Source organism: Anolis carolinensis, chromosome 1, assembly GCF_035594765.1.
Source record: "Anolis carolinensis isolate JA03-04 chromosome 1, rAnoCar3.1.pri, whole genome shotgun sequence".
NCBI lineage: Eukaryota > Metazoa > Chordata > Lepidosauria > Squamata > Dactyloidae > Anolis > Anolis carolinensis.
In genome coordinates this window covers 184,915,960-184,942,370 of record NC_085841.1, presented here as the reverse complement: position 1 = coordinate 184,942,370, position 26,411 = coordinate 184,915,960, and the positions used below count along the sequence as shown (strand labels likewise).

Below are 26,411 nucleotides of genomic sequence, written 5' to 3'. Positions count from 1 at the left end.
TTGTCCTCCCAACCCTGTTATACACCTGGGAAACATGGACTGTCTACAGATGTCACACTCAACTTTTGGAACGATTCCATCAGCGTTGCCTCCAAAAAGATCTTGCTAATCTCTCTGCAAATGACAGACGGACAAATGTCAGCGTGCTGGAAGAAGCAAAGACCACCAGCACTGAAGCGATGCTCCTATGCCATCAACTCCGCTGGACTGGCCACGCTGTCCGAATGCCCGATCACTGTCTCCCAAAGCAGTTACTATACTGCCAACTCAAGAATGGATAACCAGACATTGGTGGGCAGGAAAAGAGATTTAAAGATGGGCTTTAAGCTAACCTTAAAAACTGTGGCATAGACACCGAGAAGTGGGAAGCCCTGACCCTTCAGCACTCTAGCTGGAGGTCAGCTGTGACCAGCAGTGATGTGGAATTTGAAGAGGCACAAATGGAGGGAGAAAAGGAGAAACATGTCAAGAGGAAGGCATGTCAAGCCAACTCTGACCGGGATCGCCTTCTGTCTGGAAACTGATGCCCTCACGGTGGAAGAACATGCGGGTCAAGAATAGGGCTCTACAATCATCCACGTGCCTACTGCCAAGACACTACACTTGGAAGGCCATCATACTCGGACAACAAAGGATTGCCTAAGTAAGTAATACTTGTGTTTCCCTGTGTTAATTTCTTCTTGGAGTTAATGGATTTCTGATTGAGTATAGATGAATGAATGTAGGGTTAGTCAGTGTCTCTCCACAGTGAATTTTTTCTTGAAGTGAGTTGAAGCACTCTCGCAACTGTTTTCCATCCGTATGGGTAGAATCATAGAATCATAGAATAGTAGAGTTGGAAGAGACCTCATGGGCCAACCAGTCCAACCCCCCGCTAAGAAGCAGGAAATCGCATTCAAAGCACCCCCGACAGATGACCATCCAGCCTCTGCTTAAAAGCCTCCAAAGAAGGAGCCTCCACCACAGTCTGGGGGAGAGAGTTCCACTGTCGAACAGCTCTCATGAGGAAGTTCTTCCTGATGTTCAGGTGGAATCTCCTTTCCTGTAGTTTGAAGCCATTGTTCCGTGTCCTAGTCTCCAGGGCAGCAGAAAACAAGCTTGTTCCCTCCTCCCTATGACTTCCCCTCACATATTTGTACATGGCTATCATGTCTCCTCTCAGCCTTCTCTTCTGCAGGCTAAACATGCCCAGCTCTTTAAGCCGCTCCTCATAGGGCTTGTTCTCCAGACCTTTGATCATTTTAGTTGCCCTCCTCTGGACTCTTTCCAGCTTGTCAACATCTCCCTTCAACTGCGGTGCCCAAAATTGGACACAGTATTCCAGGTGTGGTCTGACCAAGGCAGAATAGAGGGGGAGCATAACTTCCCTGGATCTAGACGCTATACCCCTATTGATGCAGGCCAGAATCCCGTTGGCTTTTTTAGCTGCCGCATCACATTGTTGGCTCATGTTTAACTTGTTGTCCACGAGGACTCCAAGGTCTTTTTCGCACACACTGCTGTCAAGCCAGGCGTCCCCCATTCTGTATCTTTGATTTCCATTTTTTCTACCGAAGTGAAGTATCTTGCATTTGTCCCTGTTGAACTTCATTTTGTTAGTTTCGGCCCATCTCTCTAGTCTGTCAAGATCATTTTGAATTCTGCTCCTGTCTTCTGGAGTGTTGGCTAATGTGCTTCTCTTGGAAGTCTTTCATTCATATTGTCTCCATAACCCAAGTTATGGTTAAGGTTGCTTAATTGCATTTTCTTCACTATGAAGAACCCCAGCTTCTGCCAACATAGCAGTTCGAAAACATGCAAATGTCAGTAGATCAATAAGTACCGCTCTGGTGGGAAGGTAATGGTGCTCCATGCAGTCATGCTGGCCACGTGGCCTACGAGGTGTCTACGGACAACGCCGGATCTTCAGCTTAGGAATGGAGATGAGCACCAACCCCCAGAATCGGACACGAGTGGACTTAACATCAGGGAAAAACCTTTATCTTTCCTAACAATCAAATTATTTCCTCCTCTATTGCTTCAAAATGATTCTTGAGTCCACAGAAGCTAATAGCTAGCATCCTCTTAGAGACAACTTGTATTGAATCACCCATGTTTCTCTTTTGGCATTCAGAATTCTAAGGTGATAGGATTAAATGAACTCTGGGAATGTTATGCCTAACTGTTTCATGCGACTGTGAAAAGTGGAGTTGAATATACTGGAAATTATCTTGAAACATTATTGCCAACAATGCCATTGTCATTATGTTAATATGTGTTATTATATCATTACTATATATATCTTTAGAGCCCTGGTGGCAAAGTGTGTTAAAGCACTGAGCTGGAGACAGAAAGGTCCCAGGTTCAAACCCCGGCAGCAGTGTGAGTGGCCGCTGTTAGCTCCAGCTCTTACCAACCTAGCAGTTCGAAAACATGCCAATGTGAGTAGATCAATAGATACTGCTCCGGCGGGAAGGTAAGGGCGCTCCATGCAGTCATGCCGGCCACATGACCTTGGAGGTGTCTACGGACAACGCCAGCTCTTCGGCTTAGAAATGGAGATGAGCACCAACCCCCAGAGTCAGACATGACTGGACCTAACGTCAGGGGAAAACCTTTACCTTTACCTTATATATATCTTTACTACTACCAGTACTACCCTCATCACCATAGAAAACAAGGAGCCCCCAGTGGCGCAATGGGTTGTGCCGGCAGGACTGCTGACCGAAAGATCAGTAGTTCAAATCCAGGGAGCAGGGTGAGCTCCCATCTGTTAGCTACACCTTCCCATGCGGGGACATAGAGAAGCCTCCCACAGGATGGTAAACATCCATCCTGGGCAAGGTCCTTGCAGATGGCCAATTTTCTCACACCAGAAGCAACTTGCAGTTTCTCAAGTCACTCTTGGCACAAAAAAAACCCATAGAGAACTACTCATGAATCAGAGGCTAACTTGGGGAGGGAGGGTATTGTAATAACAGTCTGAAAAACTTTGATTTGTTTCCCAGCTGCTTGGTTGCCATGATAACATCATGCCGTTTCCTGCCCACGGAGGCCCCACTGGCTGCAACCGGGTGAAATATCAGCCATCCTAAAAATACACTAATATGCTAACCCAGGGGACCGGGGAACATTCCTCATATGGAAATGATCAATCTTGTCCTGGAGAGCGGCATGTTGTGTGCCAATCTGTTGCCTCTCCTTCTGTACCTTGCCTGCCTTTCTCCTCCTGCCTCTCTGTCTCTCTGTACCTATTTTTTCCCACACTTTCTTGCTCCCTTCTTTCCCTTTCTTTTTTGGCATGGGCACTTTCATCTCCTCCCTCGGGGATTCGAGATGTCACTGCAGGAAGTGCTTGTCTGCCTCTCAGGCAGCAGCAGAGCCCTGTGGCTTTGACAAACCTCATTTAATTGGGAGGAAGCCAGGAGGGTTTGAAAGAACTGAAACATCCACGAAACTCCTTTTATCAGGCATAATTTAAACTCTGCATGGAAAAAAAATCTATATGTATAAAGAAAAGTCAACTTCCCCCCTGCTGGGAGCCCTCCCCTCCTCCTCCTTAGCCTTCCCTTCCCCCGGCAAAGGCAGGCTCCTGCGAGATTCCATCTTTTTCAATTTTCTAAAAGTGTCAGAGTAGATTTGCGCTCTGCGGCTGGTTGGACAGAAAAGGAATGCAGAACTCTCCCGGTGCGCCATCTCTTTCTTTCTCTTTCTCTCACATATGCACACACACACACACCATGTGCACATGCTGAAGCCCAAACTATCCAGTGGTGACAGCGGCAACACATTCAGGTGTTTAAAACTCCAGCTCTGCTCCAAGTCTAGAGAAAACAGGAACTTGGGAGTTAGTAAATAAGTAAAACGGGGTTGTGGCTGAGAGGTATAGAAAAACCATTCTCCATTTAAGTTCCTACCTCCTTCTTGCCCAGAAAAATCCCTACTATCCTCTTAAAGAAGGGCATTTGGGGCGGGGGAACACCTGGAAGTACAAGTAGGGCCATGTAGGTAGTCCACCCCACCGTTTGTGCTTCTGAGTACAGTGCTACCTTGACTTAAGAATTTAATTTGTTCCATAACTAAGCTCTTAACTCTAAATGCTCTTATCTGAGTTTGTACATTGAAACGCTATTCATCCATTCCGACCCCCAACCCCCCTTTTTGTTATGTTTTTATAAATAGGAAAACGTACTTTATAAATAACAAATAATGTATAAATGCACATTTACATGGAACCATAAAAAAGATCAATTTTAAAGCACAAAGTTGTAGCAAGGAAGCACAAAGCACCAAGTGAAGAGGCAGAAGCATCATTTTCTTCATACTGGACTCATTCCATCCTCCCTCCTTCTCTTGCTTTCTCTCCCTCTCTCTTTTTTCATGAACTCAAACATACTAGGAATAAAACCACACAAAATCAACTAATTCAAAGTTCCTCAAAGCGGACAAGAGCAAAGCGGACAGCAATCTCCCTAAGCAGACAAGAGCATGAGGCATGGAGGCTGCTCCCTAAAGCCCTGTACTCTCATGCAAGTGCTCCCTCTGGTGCTAGCTCTTAACTCAAAATGCTGCTCTTACATCTAAGCAAATACCAGGTCGAGCAACAGCTCTTAACTCAAAATGCTCTTAAGTTGGGTTACTCTTAAGTCAAGGTTTCACTGTAGTTTCATATCTTTACCATAGGCCACTTGAAAACGATCCCTTGCCCTTACCCTAGATACAGTAGAGTCTCACTTATCCAATGTAAACGGACCGGCAGAACGTTGGATAAGTGAATATGTTGGATAATAAGGAGAGATTAAGGAAAAGCCTATTAAACATCAAATTAGGTTATGATTTTACAAATTAAGCACCAAAACATCATGTTATACAACAAATTTGACAGAAAAAGTAGTTCAATACACAGTAATGCTATGTAGTAATTACTGTATTTATGAATTTAGCACCGAAATATCACAATGTATTGAAAACATTGACTACAAAAATGTGTTGGATAATCCAGAACATTGGATAAGCAAGTGTTGGATAAGTGAGACTCTACTGTACCTGACCCAAGCCTAATTCTAAAGTCTCACTTATCCAACACTCGCTTATCCAACATTCTGGATTATCCAACACATTTTTGTAGTCAATGTTTCAATATATCATGATACTTTGGAGCTAAATTCATAAATACAGTAATTACTACATAGAATTACTGCGTATTGAACTAATTTTTCTGCCAAATTTGTTGTCTAACATGATGTTTTGGTGCTTCATTTGTAAAATCATAACCTAATTTGATGTTTAATAGGCTTTTCCTTAATCCCTCCTTATTATCCAACATATTCGCTTATCCAACATTCTGCCGGCCCGTTTATGTTGGATAAGTGAGACTCTACTGTAGGAGTAGGAAACTTTCAGTCCTCCAGATGTTTTCTGGACTAAAACCTACTGGTCAGGTGAGGGATGTTGGGAGCTACAGGCCAACAACATCTAGAATGCCACGTGATCATAACTGCAATGCTGACCCTGGTTTACACACATGGATTTGCCACCATTCAGCAAAGGGTGCCCCTTGGGCAGAGATGGTCTTCTGTGCTTGTGATAGATCCACATAGCCTGAAAATAGTTTCAAATCAAAGGCCTGAATCCTGCTGGTACGCTATAATAGAGCCCGCGCTTTTCAGAGGTTACACAATGGTGGCGAAAGAAGACAGGCCAACTCCGAGTGCCTGATGTTTAAAATGTCTTTCCTCCTCAGAGTGCCCACATCCTTTCCTCCGCTGCTACCACTCCCTGCGCCAATGTAATTTCACTGACAGTTAATATCGAAGAAAGATCGTGTTCATTGTCCCCCTCTAGTTCTAGTACCAATAGAAATAAAAATGGTTTCCCATGCAAAGAATGTCACATCTCCATTAGTAAAGTCCAGGCTTTTAATTTGTTCTCTGAACATTGTGTGTACATCAACATCTAATGGCTAAAGTGTGTAGCTTTTGAGAGCCCATGTGAGATTTCTAGCAGTTGGAGGTAGGACATTTGCCACAAGCATGTGTGCCTTTGGGAGTGTTTACAGTGACTTGACCACAACCTGGAAGTAGCCATTCATGCAAAGCAGAAGGAGAAGAGAGAAGCAAGGCCTTCTCATCACCTTTGTCAGCCTTTGGTCCTCCCTCATTTGGCACCTGACAGCAGCCTTTTATTTACTTAGATAAAGTATTTCTGTATCACCTCCCAACACAAGGCTCCTGGGGCAATTAACAAACAAAGAAACAACTAAAACAAAACAAAGATAGAAACAATTTTAAAACACGTTAAAATGCTCTTTAAAAACTCCTAAAAGCAATCTAAAAGCAATCCTATGCTCCAGATTTGAAATAGTGAAATGGAAATTTCAAATATTGAATTCAATGGAGAAATGCTTTGAGGATCAGGACATCCATAGGGATACCAAGGTGCTTGTTTATAAAACTATTGTCCTTTCAACCCTGTTATATGCCTGTGAAACGTGGAAGGTCTACAGACGTCACACTCAATTCCTGGAATGATTCCATCAGCGTTGCCTCCAAAAAGATCCTGCTAATCTCTCTGCAAATGACAGACGGACAAATGTCAGCATGCTGGAAGAAGCAAAGACCACCAGCATTGAAGCAATGCTTCTACGCCAACAACTCCGCTGGACTGGCCACATTTTCTAAATGCCCGATCACCATCTTACTATACTCCCAACTCAAGAATGGAAAATGTTGGTGGTCAGGAAATGAGAGTTAAAGATGGGCTTAAAGCTAACCTCAAAAACTGGCATAGACACCAAGAACCGGGAAGCCCTGGCCCTTGGGCGCTCTAGCTGGAGGTCAGCTGTGACCAGCAGTGCTGTGGAATTTGAAGAGGCACAAATGGAGGGCGAAAGGGAGAAACGTGCCAAGAGGAAGGGGCATCAAGCCAACCCTGATCGGGACCACCTTCCACCTGGAAACAGATGTCCTCACTATGGAAGAACATGCGGGTCAAAAATAGGACTCCACAGTCACCTATGTATCCACCAACAGTACACTACACTTGGAAGACCATCATACTCAGATATCGAGGGATTGCCTAAGTAAGTAAGCATTAAAAATAGAAAGATTGACATACCATCAGAAAGGTCGTACAACTGAGAGGGCAATGAGCTGAAATAGCAATGAGTAAGTGCCTCCTGTGCAGAAATCCTGTTTTGGGGACAAACTTTTAACATTCTTGCTGCCAGATCTTCAGTTTCAGAGGTTTTGTTCAGCCTAGGAAACAAATAAAAGAATCAACATTAACCAACTTGTCCTTTCAAGTTGAGAGCCAGTGTAATTTAAGTACTAAAGTGTAGGCCAACTTTATTTCTAAAAGAAAAAGAGAATAAAAGATTACTAGAACTGAAATTTCTACTTTGCAAATAAAATGATTAAATGTAAGAGAAAAACTAAACACAAGTTAATGTAATTCATGTTTTATTATAACGAACTTTAGCTTTAAATTATTATGCTCACACATTGGGCCAGTTCCAATCAACCATGATCTGTTTTTTGTTTTGTTTTTTTAAGGTCTGCATAAATGTATATTTTGGATGGAAAAGACAGGCTTCCTTCCAAGTGCCATACATATGGCGTTTCTTCTAAACTTCCAGATACAGAATAAGAGTTCAATCAACACTATGGGGGAAGCCGTTATGATTTGGGTGCCTGATAAAGTGTCGTGTGCAGCTAGAAATACTGTGTGAAGCTGAAAGTAAAAAAAGATAAAACTAGCAATAGGTGAACTGCCCTTCGTTCAGTTTTGAATTGAGTCTAACACAAGTTATTTCCCAGAAATGTGTTTTTTTCCATTGAGTAAGATTATAAAATTAGGGAATGGATTATATCAGAATGAGTTCAGTCTTACAAGACATGTTCAAAACTATGAAAGGTGTTTTTGGGCTATGTTTTTGAGCAAGAGGAGGAAAGATGGAGGTGGTCTCTTATGTTTAAAAGCTGTTGAAAAGTTAATGGGTGACAGAGAGAAGAGGGACATGCTTTATTCCTACTTTTTTTAAAAAAAGAAAAACAGTAATCTATCTGGTAAACACAGGATGAATACTTTAAGGAGAGTGTTGCAGTCCAGGATAACTGAAGAAATGTAATGAAAACACCTAGCTACTTTAAATCAGTTCCAGTCTTCAGGGCGATGAACTACACCTAAGGGTATAAAAGGAATGTAAATCCTAATCCAATTACTAGTCCCAAAAAGAGTCTATTCTGATTAGTCCCAATTAGAATATACCTACTGAATGCATGAAGATGGGATTAGTCTTAGAAAACACTCCCAGATTTTTGGATTTCTTCTCTAGGAAGGTTTAAATGGTATTATTATTATTTGATACACAAGAAGATTAGTACACAGCTAACAAGATCACTATGCTGGCTGTTGTAGTGTCTAGGACTATATGATGTATTGGCGGATAATGCGTGCAGATCTGAGTAGGGTGGCCTTTTGCAGCTGCCAGATGGTAATTTTGTTAGCGCTGATTGTTTTTAAATGCTGGCCAAGGTCATTAGGCACTGCAGTGTACTGATCACCACTCGGACCACCTTTACTGAGTATATTATCCATTGTTTTCTGCTTTCTTCCAGAGCCTACACTTGTGATCTACTTATAACAAACTGAAAATCTGATGCTATTCAAATTCACTACCCAAAACAGTTGCCTTTCTTAATGATTGGATATGCTGATAACACCATAGGTAAAGGTTTCTAAGCCGAAGAGCCGGCGTTGTCCGTAGACACCTCCAAGATCATGTGACCGGCATGACTACATGGAGCACCTGTACCTTCCCGCCAGAGCGGTACCTATTGATCTACTCACATTGGCATGTTTTCGAACTGCTAGGTTGGCAGAAGCTGGAGCAACAGCGGGTGCTCACTCTGCTCCCGGGATTTGAACCTGGGACCTTTCCGTCTGCAAGTTCAGCAGCTCAGTGCTTTAACACACTTCGCCACCGGGGCTCCTTGATAACACCATAGGGAGGTTTATATCTTCAAATATGCTTGCAAGAGATTTGAAAGACCAATTTATCAGAGCTGTGTCAATGCCCACCATAAAATAGTCTGATACTGAAATGATCATATATGGGGAAGTCACGTTGACTTGATGTGGCCTCCGAAATAACTGACATGTCCCATTGAAGTTGCCAAAAAAATTAACTCATACCTGGTTATGGGACCAAGCTTTTGGCTATCAAGTTAGTGCAATATGAGTACATGGAATAGTGAAGTGCCTAATGGAATGGCCTTGGATTTTGATTCTGGATGAAGTGATTTTAATAATTGTTTTCAATAAAGTTGTTTTGATTTTTTTGTTTTTGTTTTAACATATATGTTTATTCTTACTGTATGTTCATGGTATCAATTTACTGCCTTTATGTAAGGTCACTCTGAGTCCCCCTTTTGAGGTGAGAAGGGTGGGATAAGGGTGGGATATAAATTTAGTAAATAAATAAAAAAACTTTATTTCACCAATATGGCATTATAAAAGGCAGTTGTTATTTTGCCATGCCATCAGTGATTTCCTCAAACATGAAGAAAATTTTTCAGAAGGTCCATGGACATGAAATAATGGCAAAACACAAAGGGAAATCCTTTAAAGCTGAGTGGACAAAATTTATAAATATATGTGTATGTACGTATGTGTTATGATTGAGCCTCATGGCTCTGTTACTGACAGACGTGGGCGTAAGACTCCTCGAGAGTCAGATACTCTCGAGGAGCGAGAGAGAAAAAGACTGCGAGACATATTTGCAGCACCATCTGACGAGGAGTCTTTCGAAGGGTTTACGGAGAGAATGGAGGAGGGGCTGGTTAGCTCAGAGGAGGATGAGATGGATTGGACTCGGGTAAGGGAGGAAGTGGGTGCCACTGGCCATGATGGGACAGAAGATGAATGGGGACCTTCAGGATTAGACCCATGGTTTAGCTGGAGGGATGGGACGGGATCCACAGCTGGAGATGCTGTTGGGCGTAGTCAGAGGTGTTCCAGCTCTGACGAGGAAAGTGATGAGGAAACGCCCGGGTTAAGGAGGACAGCTGACAGTGATGAAGATTTGTAACTGGCATAAAATGGGGCTTGAGAGCAATTGCAAATTGCGTTGGGCAAGGTAATCTGGGCAAACGCTTGGGATCCGTGTGTGTGTGGGACGCTTCCCTGAAGACTTGTGTGCTTTCCTGTGCTGTGACCTTGACCTTCCGTCGTCTTCTTGACGGACGCCATCTCCTGCTTTGAGAACTCGGACTGAACTGACCACGGCTTGTCTTCCCCCCTTCTTGGACTTGGAAAAACTACAAACGTCTGCTTCTGGCTTTGATCTACGGAACGGAACTGGTCTACTCAACTGCTACAATCCTTGGCTGATTTACTCGTGTTGGAGATCCTGTCTGCTGTGTGTGTGGGGGAGCGACGCAAGTTACTCTAAGCACAGTGTTGGCAGCAGAGAGGAATCTGCTGCCAATTAGTTGCATTCTTTGTATCTTTTGTTCCTTGGCTTTCGTTTCGTTTATACCCAGGCTGAAGCAAGCAGTTTGTTTTTACCCGGATTAAACTCCGGTTTAATCCGGTTTATCTTTTGAACATTTACTTTTGCCCCTTTTTGCTCCTAAAGGCAAAAACTGCCTGGCCCTTGTGTTTTACGGGCATTTTTGAGTTCTGTAATCTAATAAACTCTGTTACTTTGAATCTTGTGGCGTTCTGTCCTTGACAGATTGCCCAACGCCCATAAAAAGTTTATTGCAGCAATAAACCCGTCAGGAAGACGATGGATGAGTTAAGGGCCAAAGTAGACCAATTGCAAACGGCTTTTACCGTTATCCAAACAGCTCAGGCTGTGAAAGGACATGTTTTGACTCCTGAACGCTTTGACGGAACCAGGTGCAAGTTGCCAACCTTTTTGGCACAAGTGGAGCTTTATTTTTCTCAGCTCAGTGCTCATGCTTTTCCTACAGACACTAGCAAGGTGGCCTTTATTTTGAGTTTGTTGACCGGTCCCGCAGGACAATGGGCCACTAATTTAATTTTGGGAAATGACCCAGTCAAGGACAATTTGAATAATTTCAAAAAGTTGTTAACTGATACTTTTGGGGATCCTCTCCGCACGGAGAACGCTGGGTGGGCTCTGTATCGGTTGAAACAGGGAAAGGGGACTGTTTTGGATTACTTAAATAAGTTTAACCTGTATCGCCACCAGCTGGATTGGGGGGAAAATGCATTCATGCTTTTATTTACTGCCGGGTTAAGTGATATGCTCCAGGATGAATTAGCACGCTTGGAGCCGGCTGAAAGCTGGGACGCCTTAGTAGCTAAGGTGCTGCGTTTAGACGCAAGGTTCGAGGCTCGTAAACACTCAAAAGCAATGTGTGCGCCACCCATGCATGTAACCAGGGCACCTGTGGTGATGGGGGAAGAGCCCATGGAGCTTGGGGTCTTTAAAAAGCTGTCTACAGAGGAAAAGAGCCGTAGGAGGCAGCTGGGCTTGTGTTTGTACTGTGGGAATGCTGGGCATTTTGCCAAAAATTGTAATGTGAAACCTTCCCAGCTTTCGGGAAAAGGCCAGCCCTAGTGCGACGTGAGTCCAACGCACTAGGGCTCCTCAAGCAGTCAACTGAGGGGAGGAAGCATGTTTTCGTACCCATTACATTATCTGTTGGGGGAAGGGAACTTGTTTCTACTTTGGCACTGCTGGACTCAGGGGCTACGGTCTCCTATGTAGATATTGAGTTTGCTAAGAAGCATGGCATTCCTAGAGTGCGCAAGGCATGCGACGTGTGGGTGGAAGGAGCAGATGGGAGACTGCTGGAGACTGGGGTGGTTAACCATGAAACCTCAGCAGTAACGTGGGAGGTGCAGGGAGTAACGGGAACGTTTGTGTGGGATATTACGAGCTTGCCTAGATATGATGTGATCCTGGGGATGGATTGGCTAGCTGTAGTAAACCCACATGTAGATTGGGCAACACGTAAAGTGATCTTAAAGAGGCAGGATTGTTGCACTCTAAATGTTACTCATTCTGATATGGAGGGAGTGCCTGCTGAGTATGGGGAGTTCTCTGATGTATTTTGTAAAAGAGAAGCGGACAAATTACCACCGCACAGGCCATATGATTGCGCCATCAAGTTGGCAGAAGGTGCGAAACTGCCAGCAGGGAGGCTGTATGCCTTGACTGTACCGGAAAGGCAAGCTTTGCGGGAGTTTCTAGATGAAAATTTAGCCAAGGGGTTTATTCGCCCATCTAGTTCTCCAACTGCGGCACCGGTATTCTTTGTAGCCAAAAAGACTGGGGAACTTAGGTTGGTCTGCGATTATCGGATCCTAAACAAATACACCATTCGGGATAGGTACCCGCTGCCTTTAATCTCGGAACTGTTATCAAGGGTGCAAGGGGCTAAGGTCTTTACCAAGCTTGACCTGCGGGGGGCCTATAACTTAATCCGTATACGGGAAGGGGATGAATGGAAGACGGCATTTAACACGTGTTTCGGATGCCACGAGTTCCGAGTCATGCCTTTTGGGCTTTGTAATGCTCCTGCGGTATTCCAGAGGTTCATGAACGATGTGTTCAGGGACCTAATTGACCAATTTTTAGTGATTTATTTGGATGATATCTTGATTTTTTCTAAGGACGAGAAAGAACATCGTCAACATGTCAAGCAGGTTCTGCACCGACTGCGGGCTAATGGGCTTTTCGCCAAGGCTTCCAAGTGCGTCTTTCATGTGCCTGAAGTGGAGTTCCTAGGTCATGTAGTGTCAGGTAGGGAACTTAAAATGGACCCACATAAGGTTGACGCCGTCAACTCATGGCAGGAGCTGAAGACTAAGAAGGATGTACAAAGGTTCTTGGGTTTCGCTAATTACTACCGGGAGTTTATTCCGAATTTTGCAAAGCTCACGGTACCTTTGACGCAGCTTCTGCGCAAGAAACAGCCATTTGTGTGGGGGCGGGAAGCTCACGAGGCGTTTCTACAACTAAAGTCTAGTTTTCAATCGGACAACATACTAACCCATCCTGATGTTGACAGACCGTTCGTGGTAGAAGCGGACGCTTCTAGCTACGCGTTGGGGGCTGTATTGTCTCAGAAGGATTCCTCAGGGACCTTGCGTCCCTGTGGATTTTACTCGCGGCAACTAACACCCTTCGAGCAGAACTATACCATATGGGAGAAGGAGTTGTTGGCGATTAAGGTGGCGTTTGAGGTGTGGCGGCACTGGCTTGAAGGGGCACGGCACCAGATCGTGGTCAGATCTGATCACAAGAACTTAGAGCACTTGCAAACAGCAAAGAAGTTAAACCAGCGTCAAATCCGCTGGGCTTTGTTTTTCTCCAGGTTTAACTTCAAGGTGCAGTTCGTGGAGGGGAAGGCAAACTTGCGGGCCGATGCTTTATCCCGCAAGCCGGAATTTAAGACCAATGAGCAGGTAGTATGTCAGACCATCTTGCCTACTGCCTCTCTGTGTGTTGTAGATAATGAGCTTGGGTTACATGACCAGATCCTTGAGGCTCAGAAGGATGATGTATGGACTCAGGAGCAACTGATGCTGCTCTCTGCAGGTAACCGTACCATACTGCCGCATCTTCAGGATCAAGACGGGGTATTGGTGCGTAGGGGGCAGGTTTACGTACCAGTAGGGACCCTCAGGTTGGAGGTGATTAGAGCCCACCATGACGAACCCATGGCTGGGCACTTTGGCAGGTTCAAGACCGTACAGCTTATCACCAGGAGCTACTGGTGGCCAAAGATGCGGCAAGACATTCTGCGCTTTTGTGACAGCTGCGCCGTTTGTCAGCAGAGTAAGACGCCTGTTGGGCGCCCTAGAGGGTTGTTATCGTCTTTACCTGTTCCGGAGAGGCCATGGCAAATCATTTCCATGGATTTTATTTCAGATTTGCCTAAGTCTGGGGGTTATACTTGTATTTGGGTGGTGGTGGATTTATTTAGTAAACTGGCTCATTTTATTCCTTGTTCAACCATTCCGGCGGCCCCTACGTTGGCCTTACTATTTACAAAGCACATCTATCGTTTGCACGGAGCACCCGAGGTGATTATTTCAGATAGGGCTCCGCAATTTGTGTCACGCTTTTGGAAACACTTCCATGAGTGTTTGGGGACTAAGTTAAACGTGTCTTCAGCTTTCCATCCGCAAACGGATGGACAGTCGGAACGGGTTAATGGGCTCTTAGAGCAGTATCTGCGTTGTTTTTGTTTAGATCAACCCACGGCTTGGGTAAAGTGGTTACCGGTGGCGGAATTTGCTTACAACAATGCGGTGCACACGTCTAGTCAGCATACGCCATTTGAGCTAACTTATGGTTTTCACCCACGGGGAGGTGTGGCGCCGTCGACCAATGTGGTCTCTTCGGACCCTGTGTACCGCTCTTCGGAAATGGCTGCATTGCATGATGTTGCCCGTCGCTTACTGTTGGAAGCTAAGGCAACGCAGAAGACTCAGGCTGACCGCCACAGGCAGGCAGGGGAGGAGTTGGAAGAAGGGGATTTGGTGTGGTTATCTTCCAAACATATTAAACAGGCTGGGGGAAAGTTTGCGCCTCGGTATTTGGGTCCCTTTCCTATCGTTAAAAAGATTTCTTCTGTTGCGTTTCGTTTGCGTTTACCGTCTAGTTTAAAGGTCCATCCAGTCTTTCATCGTTCGCTGTTGAAACTTGATACCTCTAGTCGTCGTGGTGCTATAGCGGAGGGTATCACTGCCACTTCTCCGCCATCGGGGGAGGAGGCCTTTGTGAGAGGGGATAGTGTTATGATTGAGCCTCATGGCTCTGTTACTGACAGACGTGGGCGTAAGACTCCTCGAGAGTCAGATACTCTCGAGGAGCGAGAGAGAAAAAGACTGCGAGACATATTTGCAGCACCATCTGACGAGGAGTCTTTCGAAGGGTTTACGGAGAGAATGGAGGAGGGGCTGGTTAGCTCAGAGGAGGATGAGATGGATTGGACTCGGGTAAGGGAGGAAGTGGGTGCCACTGGCCATGATGGGACAGAAGATGAATGGGGACCTTCAGGATTAGACCCATGGTTTAGCTGGAGGGATGGGACGGGATCCACAGCTGGAGATGCTGTTGGGCGTAGTCAGAGGTGTTCCAGCTCTGACGAGGAAAGTGATGAGGAAACGCCCGGGTTAAGGAGGACAGCTGACAGTGATGAAGATTTGTAACGGGCATAAAATGGGGCTTGAGAGCAATTGCAAATTGCGTTGGGCAAGGTAATCTGGGCAAACGCTTGGGATCCGTGTGTGTGTGGGACGCTTCCCTGAAGACTTGTGTGCTTTCCTGTGCTGTGACCTTGACCTTCCGTCGTCTTCTTGACGGACGCCATCTCCTGCTTTGAGAACTCGGACTGAACTGACCACGGCTTGTCTTCCCCCCTTCTTGGACTTGGAAAAACTACAAACGTCTGCTTCTGGCTTTGATCTACGGAACGGAACTGGTCTACTCAACTGCTACAATCCTTGGCTGATTTACTCGTGTTGGAGATCCTGTCTGCTGTGTGTGTGGGGGAGCGACGCAAGTTACTCTAAGCACAGTGTTGGCAGCAGAGAGGAATCTGCTGCCAATTAGTTGCATTCTTTGTATCTTTTGTTCCTTGGCTTTCGTTTCGTTTATACCCAGGCTGAAGCAAGCAGTTTGTTTTTACCCGGATTAAACTCCGGTTTAATCCGGTTTATCTTTTGAACATTTACTTTTGCCCCTTTTTGCTCCTAAAGGCAAAAACTGCCTGGCCCTTGTGTTTTACGGGCATTTTTGAGTTCTGTAATCTAATAAACTCTGTTACTTTGAATCTTGTGGCGTTCTGTCCTTGACAGTATGTGTATGTATATATGTGTGTGTGTGTGTGTATATATATATATATATTCTATATCTTTTCTAGAAACAGTAACATTCTTTCTTGGAAACATTTTGAAGCTGTCCTTAAGAATAAAAACTCTTTGAGGTTTTAAAGTATTTATTTATTTATTATTTATTACAGTATTTCTACCTTGCCCTTCTCACCAAACAGGGGACTCAGGGCGGCTTACAGTGTAAAACACATATATAGCAATCATAGTAACATTCAAGTATGTATGGTAAATGTATGCAACTTTCCCCAGCAACAGTACTATCTTGTGAGGCAAGAGTCTATGCTAATAGTAGCAGTGGTATTGGTAGGGTTCCCCATCTTGGTCAAGCTTTTGCTGAAGAGCTAAACCAAATGTGCCAGGCAACTACTGGACAGGAGTGACACTTGCAAAGCATCTCTCAGAGATAATGCCAGTGCCACCAAAGCTAACACTTGTTAGTACTGAGCAGGAGGAGGCAATTGTAAGCCACTCCAGAAGCCATCTACCTTTAAAACTCTATAATGAGACACTCAAAAAAGCAAGAGATAGTGCCAGATGATAAGGCTTCCAGGTCAGGTCAGAAGGTCAGGTCATGAGCTAGTGGGGCAAAACCGAGGACAAGCCAAAACACATTCAGCGGTTGATGTGCTCCAGCAGTGAAAGGAAAGCCCAAAGCTGCACTGCATATATTATAGGAACACTAGCTGTGCCCGGCCACGCGTTGCTGTGGCGAAGTATGGTGGTATGGGAAATAAAGTACTGAGGAATTGGTGGTAGTTAAGGTAAATGGTAAAGGTTTTCCCCTGACGTTAAGTCCAGTCATGTCTGACTCTGGGGGTTGGTGCTCATCTCCATTTCTAAGCCGAAGAGCCGGCGTTGTCCGTAGACTCCTCCAAGGTCATGTGGGATGACTGCATGGAGCGCCGTTATCTTCCCACTGGAGCGGTACCTATTCATCTACTCTCATTTGCATGTTTTCAAACTTCTGGGTTGGCAGAAGCTGGGGCTAACAGTAGGGGCTCTCTCCGCTCCCCCAATTCAAACCTGCGACCTTTCGGTCCAGAAGTTCAACAGCTCAGTGCTTTAACACACTGCGCCATCAGGGGATATTATTTTGTAAAGGTTGTGAATATACAATATTTCTGTTTATTTTGTCTGTTGGAGGCAAGTATGAATGCTGCAATTAGGAGAAATGATTAGGATGTAATGGCCTTGCATCTTTAAAGCCTAGCTGTTTCCTTCCTGACTGAATTTTTTGTTGGGAGGTGTTAGCTGGCCCAGATTGTTTCCTGTCTGGAATTCCCCTGTTTTCAGAGTGGTGTTCTTTGCGATATTAATTAGATAATCTGTGGAAGAGGCCTAAGTGAAGCCTAAGTCTGCCTGTCCCCTGGGGTGAGTCAGTTGCTAGGAGACCAAGTGGGAGGAGCTTAGCCTTCTAACTGGAAGTAATTGGATAAAAAACAATTATTCCTCTCCCTCTAATTAGGACTTTTTCTTTTCTTTTTGTGGTATCAACCTAGAGCCGTGGATGATGGGTTGTGTTGTCAAATTTCGAGGTTGGGGGGCCTGTAGTTTTGTTGTTTTGTCCGCTGCCCTGATGCCATCACTCTTTTATATATATAGAAGATAATATGGCATACATTGTCATCCCTGGTCTATATGAAAGATTTTAGGAAATATAAGTTTTAATGATATGCATTTTAAAGTAACCACTGTAGATGTTATATCAAGTGGATATGGACTGATATTATGAATGTATGTTTAGTCATTATTGGGCAAAGCGGTAACATCTCTACATTTCAATTGGGAGTTTTATAGCATCTCAAGTTCATTTTGCTTCCTAAGTGCTTTTTCTGAAAAGGCTGATCTATAAATGCTTGGGCTGCTTATACAAACAGCCTGATAGTAATAACAAATCCATGCATGTAAGATGCTGCTCTTGGAATTTGCTTTTTAAAAAAGCTTTAAAACTACTACTTTGGAGATATCTTATTCAGACTGAGCTCAAACAAGCCAAGTCTGCAGTTAAAAGCTTGCATATAAAAACAAACAGTCCCTACGGGAGAACTTGATAATACTGTCATAGATAGTTTACCTGTCACAGATCATTCGGAGCCTCCGAGGCTTACTGGCGGAGAACCTCTCTGGAAAGTTAATATGCAATCACCAGATTAAACAGGAATCATGGAAACCGCCTGCGACATGTACTTAATGTACTTAGAATCTCCAGACCCTTTCTTGAATCTATCATTGCTTTTTCATATAAATATACATTACTTTTATAAAACATGAATAGTGATATAGATGATAACAGAGCCCCCAAAAATATTTTTTTTTCTTTGTCTTGGTTTTTAGGCCTGTCCCTGGGGTTAATTTGGGCACCGATTCCAAAAATTGCATTGGATAGACCCCATCAGCTCTAGTTTCTTAGATATGGTTACCATGGTTTTCTATGGGAGAGCAGATGAAGACTGGTAAATGGCATATGTTATCTATCTCAAAAACTAGAGCCAATGGGGAAAACTGGTGCCATTTTTGGAATCAGAAGGTTAAATATACACAGAAACAAGACTAATATTTGAGGCACCGAAATGTATGTTGGCCAGTGCAATGTGATTCTGGAGAGATTTTATTTTTTGGCCGCTTCCTAGGATAAAGAGAAGGACTGTTGAATTCATCTTTGGCATAAAAGTCAAAATTTTGCACCCATTCCCAAATTCTGTACATTCCCTCCTGGATACATAGAAGGCTGGGTGACTTGGAAGGCGCTCTAGCACAAAGAGATGCAGAGCCAACCTTAAGAAATGGGCCACAGAGTGGAGTCCATGACATGCAAGTGTGAAGAGCAAACCACATGCACAATGGAGGACCTTATTACAGCAACACCAGAGGCACTCCAAGTGGCCAGCTACTGGTCAAAGTACATTTAGTATAATGCCAAGTTTTTTTTTTAACTTTGTTTGTTTTCAAATACATTACAACTTGTACCCTCGGTTTGCTTCTGACAATATAAATAAATAAATAAATAAATAATCAGACAATGAAAACTCTTGTGTGTTCATGTGTGTGGATATGACAGCCTGAAAGATGAAGGATGGTGAATTATTGAACAGTGCAAGGCAGATGGGAAGTTGTAATGGGAACCATGCAGACTGTCTGATGCATGTACCATAGATGTGATATATGATTTTCACATGACTTGCTAGCATTGAGTAAAGATGTGGTGCATCCCACAACATATTCTGCAATCTGACACTTCCAGGTTACCTAATTAGAGAGATGCTGCCACAAATCCTGGCAGAAGGTTCATGCAGTCTTCCTTCCTGACCACTGCTTCGCCTCTTCTCTTGAATAACTGGAGCATCTTTCCTTGGCACTGAATGGACATAAACCTGTTTACTAAAAACTAGGCATGATACAGCCTAGACTGGGCAGTACCACTGCTTTGAGGATCAACAACCTTTCTTCCTCCCTGTTCCCTCCACAGTAGTCAGGAAACATTACTTCTGAATGAAGAACAAGGTGAGTCTCCCTTCCAGAAGTCTATGTCACTGGTAATTGCCTCTAGGGTCAGGAAAATTCACAACGTTTAGTGTCAGGTACCTCATCTTTAACCCAAGTGCCTAAATACCCTGAAGGTACCAGATCTGACCTGTCCTTGAAAGCTAAATACAATCAGGCCTGATTAGTACTTAGATGGGGGATCACCAAGGAACATCAATTGTCCATTCAACTGTGAAATTTCCTTTTCCCATTTCGTAACACTCTGCATTTCGCCTGGGATCTATGAATTAGTCTCCGGTTTTTAACACTGTATCCTGCTTGTTGATTTTAATGATTGTTTTTATTGATGTTGGTGTTTTTTACTGGGATAATTGTTTTATTGCTTTGTTACTGTTATTTGTTTGTTTTATCGGGCCAGGCCCCATGTAAGCCGCCCCGAGTCCCTTCGGGGAGATGGGGCGGGGTATAAAAATAAAGTTGTTGTTGTTATTATTATTATTATTATTATTATTATTATTATTATTATTATTATTATTATGCTGCATGCTGCATCTCAGAGGAAGGAAACGGGTGTTCTTTGCTTAAGAAACCCCTATGAAATGAACAGGGTCACCATAATCAACAGGCAACTTGGAGACATATACATGAGTGGCCAAACCAACAGCCTGACCTGACTGAAATAAATACTGAATACATGTACCAGCCAAGTTTTGAACTACAATAGTAGGACTCTTTATTTTCATGAAATTAGGGTTTCACTGTCCAGCCTCGCTGATACATTGGTTTAGCCCTTTCCCCCACAGAGGAAAGGTGGTCTTTAGCACTGAATCATAGAATTGTAGAGTGGGAAGAGACCTCACAGGCCATCCAGTCCAACCCCCTGCAAGAAGTAAAAAAATCTCATTAAAAAAAGGACCCCCGACAGATGGCCATCCAGACTCTGCTTAAAAGCCTCCAAAGAAGGAGCCGCCACCACAGGCCGGGGGAGAGAGTTCCACTGCCGAACAGCTCTCATGAGGAAGTTCTTCCTGATGTTCAGGTGGAATATCCTTTCCTGTAGTTTGAAGCCATTGTTCCGTGTCCTAGTCTGCAGGGCAGCAGAAAACAAGCTTGCTCCCTCCTCCCTATGACTTCCCCTCACATATTTGTACATGACCCTCATCATGCCTCCTCTCAGCCTTCTCTTTTGCAGGCTAAACATGCCCAGCTCTTTAAGCCGCTCCTCATAGGGCTTGTTCTCCAGACCCTTGATCGTTTTAGTCGCCCTCCTCTGGACGCTTTCCAGCTTGTCAACATCTCCCTTCAACTGTGGTGCCCAAAATTGGACGCAGTATTCCAGGTGTGGTCTGACCAAGGCAGAATAGAGGGGGAGCATGACTTCCCTGGATCTAGACTCTATACACCTATTTATGCAGGCCAAAATCCCATTGGCTTTTTAGCAGCTGCATCACATTGTTGGCTCATGTTTAACTTGTTGTCTACGAGGACTCCAAGCTCTTTTTCACACTTACTCCTGTTTAGCCAGGCATCCCCCATTCTGTATCTTTGCATTCCATTTTTTCTGCCGGTGAAGTATCTTGCATTTGTCCCTGTTGAACTTCATTTTGTTAGTTTTGGCCCATTTCTCTAGTCTGTCAAGAACGTTTTGAATTCTGCTCCTGTCTTCTGGAGTGTTAGCTATCCCTCCCAGTTTGGTGTTGTCTGCAAACTTGATGATCGTGCCTTCTAACCCTTCGTCTAAGTCGTTAATAAAGATGTTGAACAGAACCGGGCCCAGGACAAAACCCTGCGGCATTCCACTCGTCACTTCTTTCCAAGATGAAGACGACGCATTGGTGAGCACCCTTTGGGTTCGTTCGCTTAACCAATTACAGATCCACCTAACTGTAGTTTTGCCTAGCCCACATTTGACAATTTCAATGGCTTCTCTGTGTAGTCTGACATGATAGTTGTTGGAGTGGTCAAGCATTTCTGTGTTCTCAAATAATATGCTGTGTCCAGGTTGGTTCATCAAGTGCTCTGCTATGGCTGATTTCTCCAACAATTATGTCAGACTACACAGAGAAGCCATTGAAATTCACAAGCATGTGGACAACTTCAACAGAAAAGAGGAAACCATGAAAATGAACAAATACTGGCTACCAGTATTAAAAAAACTCAAAAATCAGAACAGTAAATAAGAAGCAACACTCTGAAAACAGAAGAGTTCCAAGGACAGCTAATGACTCTGAACAAAGGATGCCCCCAGGCAGAAATATCCAGGAGATGGACCTTTCCAATGCTAATTAAGGTGATTAACTGCAACATTCACACTGGCTTTCCAACTGACAGAGTTCTTCTCACACCCTGGACTTTCCACAGATATATATAAACCTTCCTTGCTTAGTTTCTCCATACCTCACAAACTCTGAGGATGCCTGCCATAGATGTGGGCGAAACGTCAGGAGAGAATACTTCTAGAACATGGCCATACAGCCCAAAAAACATACAACAACCCTGTGATCCCGGCCATGAAAGCCTTCAACAACACATTAATCACAACATTTCTTTCTAAGTGCTTACAGACTGTTTAATGATCTGCTCTAGAATCTTTCCTGGTTTTTGATATCAGGCTGACTGAGCAGTAATTGTTTGTGTTCTCTTTTCTTCCTTTTTGAAGATGGGGGCACCATTTGCCCTCCTCCTGTCTGCTTGGACTTCTGTTCTTCAGAAAGTTTCAAAGATTATTGTTAGTAGTCCTTGGCCCACTTCTGTTCAGCCTATTCATTAACGAGGCAGTAGAGTTTTTAAAAAGCTGCTGTTATTTTCCAGTTAAAGTCCGAAACTAGAAATACTCAATCCTTTATGGAGAAGATGCAATTCTGATTTCTTATACTCATCTGATTGTATGTAGACTGTTGGAATTCTTTAATTTGTTTTGCAGAAAAAAATCCTTTCAATTATGATGTCTGGAAAATCTAAACAAACCCTTAATTAGTCACTTGATGGGAATGTACTTGAGCAACTGTCTGCCTTTAAATATCTTAATTAACAGAGTACTTGATTAAATTGGTGTGGACCAAGCACCAGTTCATGGTAAAATCACACAAATTTAAGCAAGTATTCTATTACAGTTCTATCACAAAAAAGAGGGAAACTTGGTTCAATCCAGTTTAGAAACATGTAGGGCTAAAAAATTTACATGGTGCTGCTCTTTGGGCCATGGCTAAATCCTAAAATAACATTTTACATGGAGTTTGGCACCCATTTTTTAAGAATTGGTTCATGATTTTCAAAGCTGAAATCCTTAGGCCCCTTCCATACAGCTGAATAAAATCCCACATTTTCTGCTTTAAACTGGAATATATGGCAGTGTGGACTCAGGTCCAAGCAGATATTGTGGAATTTTCTGCCTTGATATTCTGGGTTATATGGCTGTGTGGATAGGCCCTTAGATAAAATCTACTTTTTATTGTTAAAATTAACTTTAGGCAAGTTGGCAGGAGAGGGCACCTAAGCATGATAGCAATGACCCAGCCACCAGTTAAAATAAGTGAAAGGGTGCCCATATTCTATGAAACATTATTTTCTGTTCTCTATTGTTGACATATTATTGTTAGTGCTTTTCAGCTGTATAATGCGAGATTTAGAGACTGTACACAAAACCACCTTACATCTGATAGTCCATGGGAAGGGTTTTAAATCCTTTGTTACTAATAATAAATTATTTATCATACTTTAACTGTGTATAATAACAAAATTACAGTAAGCATCTTGCTTACTTGAAACACTGGCACATGCATCATAGACAGAACTCTATTCAGTAGTGCTTCTGAGAGTGGATCTACACTCTACACTCTACACTCTACATCCCAGGATCTGATCCACCATTTTCTGCTTATCCCAGATTATCTGGCAGTGTAGATTCATATAATCTAGTTCAAAGAAGATAATCTGGGATCAAATCCTGGGATATAGAGCAGTGTCGATCCAGCCTAAAAGCCATATGCAAGCTTCAAGCAGTCATGGTAGAGACTTTATCACAACCGATGAAAGAAAGGTTTCTGTTTTAATTCTGTGATTGTCTACTCTATAATTGTGTCCTGAAATGTCACCACACTAAGGCCTTTATTTAAGGGGTTGGGCTAAACCGCTAGCTGCAGAAAATCCTGCCGATCAAAAGGTCAGCAGCTGAAGCCCAGATCAGCATCTGCACCCGCCATTAGTCCCAGTTCCTAGCAAATCAAAAACAGAAATGCGAGTAGATAAATAGGTACCACTTTTAGCGGGGAAGTCATAAAAAGGTGCCATTAAGGACCTCGATTGGGAGGACATCTAAGGACGACAAAGCTCCTCAGCATGGAAGATAGAGCGAATACACACACACACCCCACCCCATGGCCAGAGTCGAGTACAGCCTCCAAGATGCCGGAAATAAGATGGGAAATGCCTCTCTGTTTGTGTACTGTCTGTCTTTGTTAATTGTATAACGGCATTGAATGCTTGTCGTATGTGTGTTTTATACTCCACCCTGAGTCCCCTCGGGGAGACGGAGCGGAATATAAAGTATATTGTTGTTATTATTATTATTACAGTAGAATCTCACTTATCCAACATAAACGGGCTGGCAGAATGTTGGATAAGCGAATATGCTGGATAATAAGGAGAGATTAAGGAGAAGCCTATTAAACATCAAATTAGGTTATGATTTTACAAATTAAGCACCAAAACATCATGTTATACAACAAATTTGGCAGAAAAAGTAGTTCAATATGCAGTAATGTTACGTAGTAATTACTGTATTTACTAATTTAGCACCAAAATATCACGATGTATTGAAAACATTGACTACAAAAATGCGTTGGATAATCCAGAACGTTGGATAAGCGAATGTTGGATAAGTGAGACTCTACTGTATTATTATTATTATTTCTGCCACGATGTAAACATGACAGTAGAGTATATGTTTACTTACAAGTGAACTAGACATTGATTTGCATGCCTTCTGGCTATTTTATTCTATGAGCACCACTAGTTCCCTCTCATCTTGGGACCTAAGAGAAATACCTTATCTCCTTGGACAGTGGATTGTACTAGGTTTAGCTGAATAGACTGTCAATTTGTCAGTCTCGTTATATACCTGTCAATAATAATAATAATAATAATAATAATAATTTTATTCTTATATCCCGCCCCATCTCCCCGGAGGGACTCGGGGCGGCTTACATGGGGCCATGCCCAGACACGACAGCACAAATCAGATAAAACATTAAACCGAGCAGTAAAACTTCAACATGATTAAAAACAGTCATAAAAGTCAATATACACAATAATATTAAGATCCCGATTTGGGTCAAAAGATCCAGGCCAAGGTGCAAAGTAATATCAAGTTATCAGGGAGGGATAATTATGCAGCAGGTGTAATACTTAAAGTGCTGAATGAATCCTAAAAACAATCCAGAGGGTCTACTGCTTAATAGGTAAATAACATGATCCCACAAGGATCAGTCAACGAAGGCCTTCTGGAATAGCCAAGTTTTCAGGCTCTTCCTGAATGAGAGTAGGGTAGGGGCCTGCCTAATCTCCCTGGGGAGCGAGTTCCACAGCCGGGGGGCCACGGCGGAGAAGGCCCTCTCCCTCGTCCCCACCAACCGCAACTGCGAAGTTGGTGGAAGCGAGAGGAGGGCCTCCCCCGACGAGCGAAGAGGTCGTGCGGGTTCATAGGGGGAAATGCGGTCTCGAAGGTAGGTGGGTCCCAAACCGTTAAGGGCTTTGTAGGTGATAACCTGCACCTTGAATTGGGCTCGGAAAATAAATGGCAGCCAGTGGAGCTCTTTAAACAGCGGCGTTGAGCGCGTCCTGTAATCTGCCCCAGTTAGAAACCTGGCTGCCGATCGTTGTACTAGTTGTAGTTTCCGAGCCGTCTTCAAAGGCAGCCCCACGTAGAGCGCATTGCAGTAATCCAGTCTAGAGGTAACTAAGGCGTGGACCACCATGGTCAGATCTGACAGTCTCGTTATATACCTGTCAACTGAGAATTACACTTTATGCATGTGATGAAGTGCATTCTACTCCACAGAAACATATGCCATGTTAATTGGTTAGTCTTTGAGATGTCATCAGACTTGTTATCATTTGCTGTTTAATTTTTTGCCACAGGAACTATCATGGCTATCCCCTGGAATTATGAAGATGCTTACCTCCTCCCTCCTGCCTTTGCAATGGAACTAGAAATTCTTGAAAGAGCCTTTCACCCAAAGATGCCCTGTGCAAATATACTCTCTCTGGTTCTGAAAATGCCAGGAACTCTCTACGCAGAATGTTGCTTGCTCTGCTTGAACACTATTTTTTTTGAATGTCACTAGCAAACCTCACAAGATGTAGATGACAGTAACCTAAATGCATCTCAATCAATATTCTCAAGCATGAATATTCATTCTTTTCCATCATGGTGATGAGGCTGTAGCCTGGGCCAACTGGCCCTTTGGCTCTGCAGCTCCTCTTGAGCCCTGCATTTGTACAACTGCCTTCTATATTGCAGCAGCACACACAACTGATTTGCATACAGCACACAACTAATTTGCATATAATCGAGATGATTAGAGTCGTAGAATCCTAAAGTTAGAAGATGCCTCATGGATCACTAAATTCCAAGCCCTTGCTCAGTGCAGGTTGTTGGACTATATAAAGAGTGTGATCATGCCACCCGTTTTGTCTTCGCCTTTCCTCATGTTTTGTTCTCTATGCCTCTTACTATCCTTCTTTGTCTTTCTCTGAACCTGCTCCGACTTCACTATATCCTTCCTAAGACGGGGTGCCCAGAACTGAATCCAATATTCCCAATGAGGACTGACCAGCCCAGAATCTAATAGGACTATTAATTACCTTTACTTTACTATACTTCTACTCAGGGGCGGCTGAACCGGTAAGCGAAGTACGCAAATATGAAAGGCGCCAATCCCCTGGAGGTGCTATTGAGGCGCCTGGTACAGAGAGAAAGAGGCAGACAAACAAAAGTTCTAGGAAACAGCAACGCACCCAAGGTTTCCCTAGGCCGGGCCTTTGCCGGAGGGAGGAAACTTCTCCCT

The 26,411-nt window shown here is 43.6% G+C and overlaps 1 protein-coding gene across 1 annotated transcript in view; it reads right to left on the bottom strand.

Annotated features, from left to right (window-relative positions):
* cdk15 (cyclin dependent kinase 15) overlaps window positions 1-26,411 on the bottom strand; it is a 104,706-nt gene that overhangs the window by 14,921 nt on the left and 63,374 nt on the right. Inside the window, exons 11-12 of the mRNA XM_062962013.1 lie at window positions 17,936-17,984; window positions 7,096-7,235 (exon numbers count right to left, since the gene is read on the bottom strand). Of these exons, the coding sequence (XP_062818083.1) occupies window positions 7,096-7,235; window positions 17,936-17,984 (189 nt within the window). The remainder of the gene's footprint in view (window positions 1-7,095; window positions 7,236-17,935; window positions 17,985-26,411) is intronic.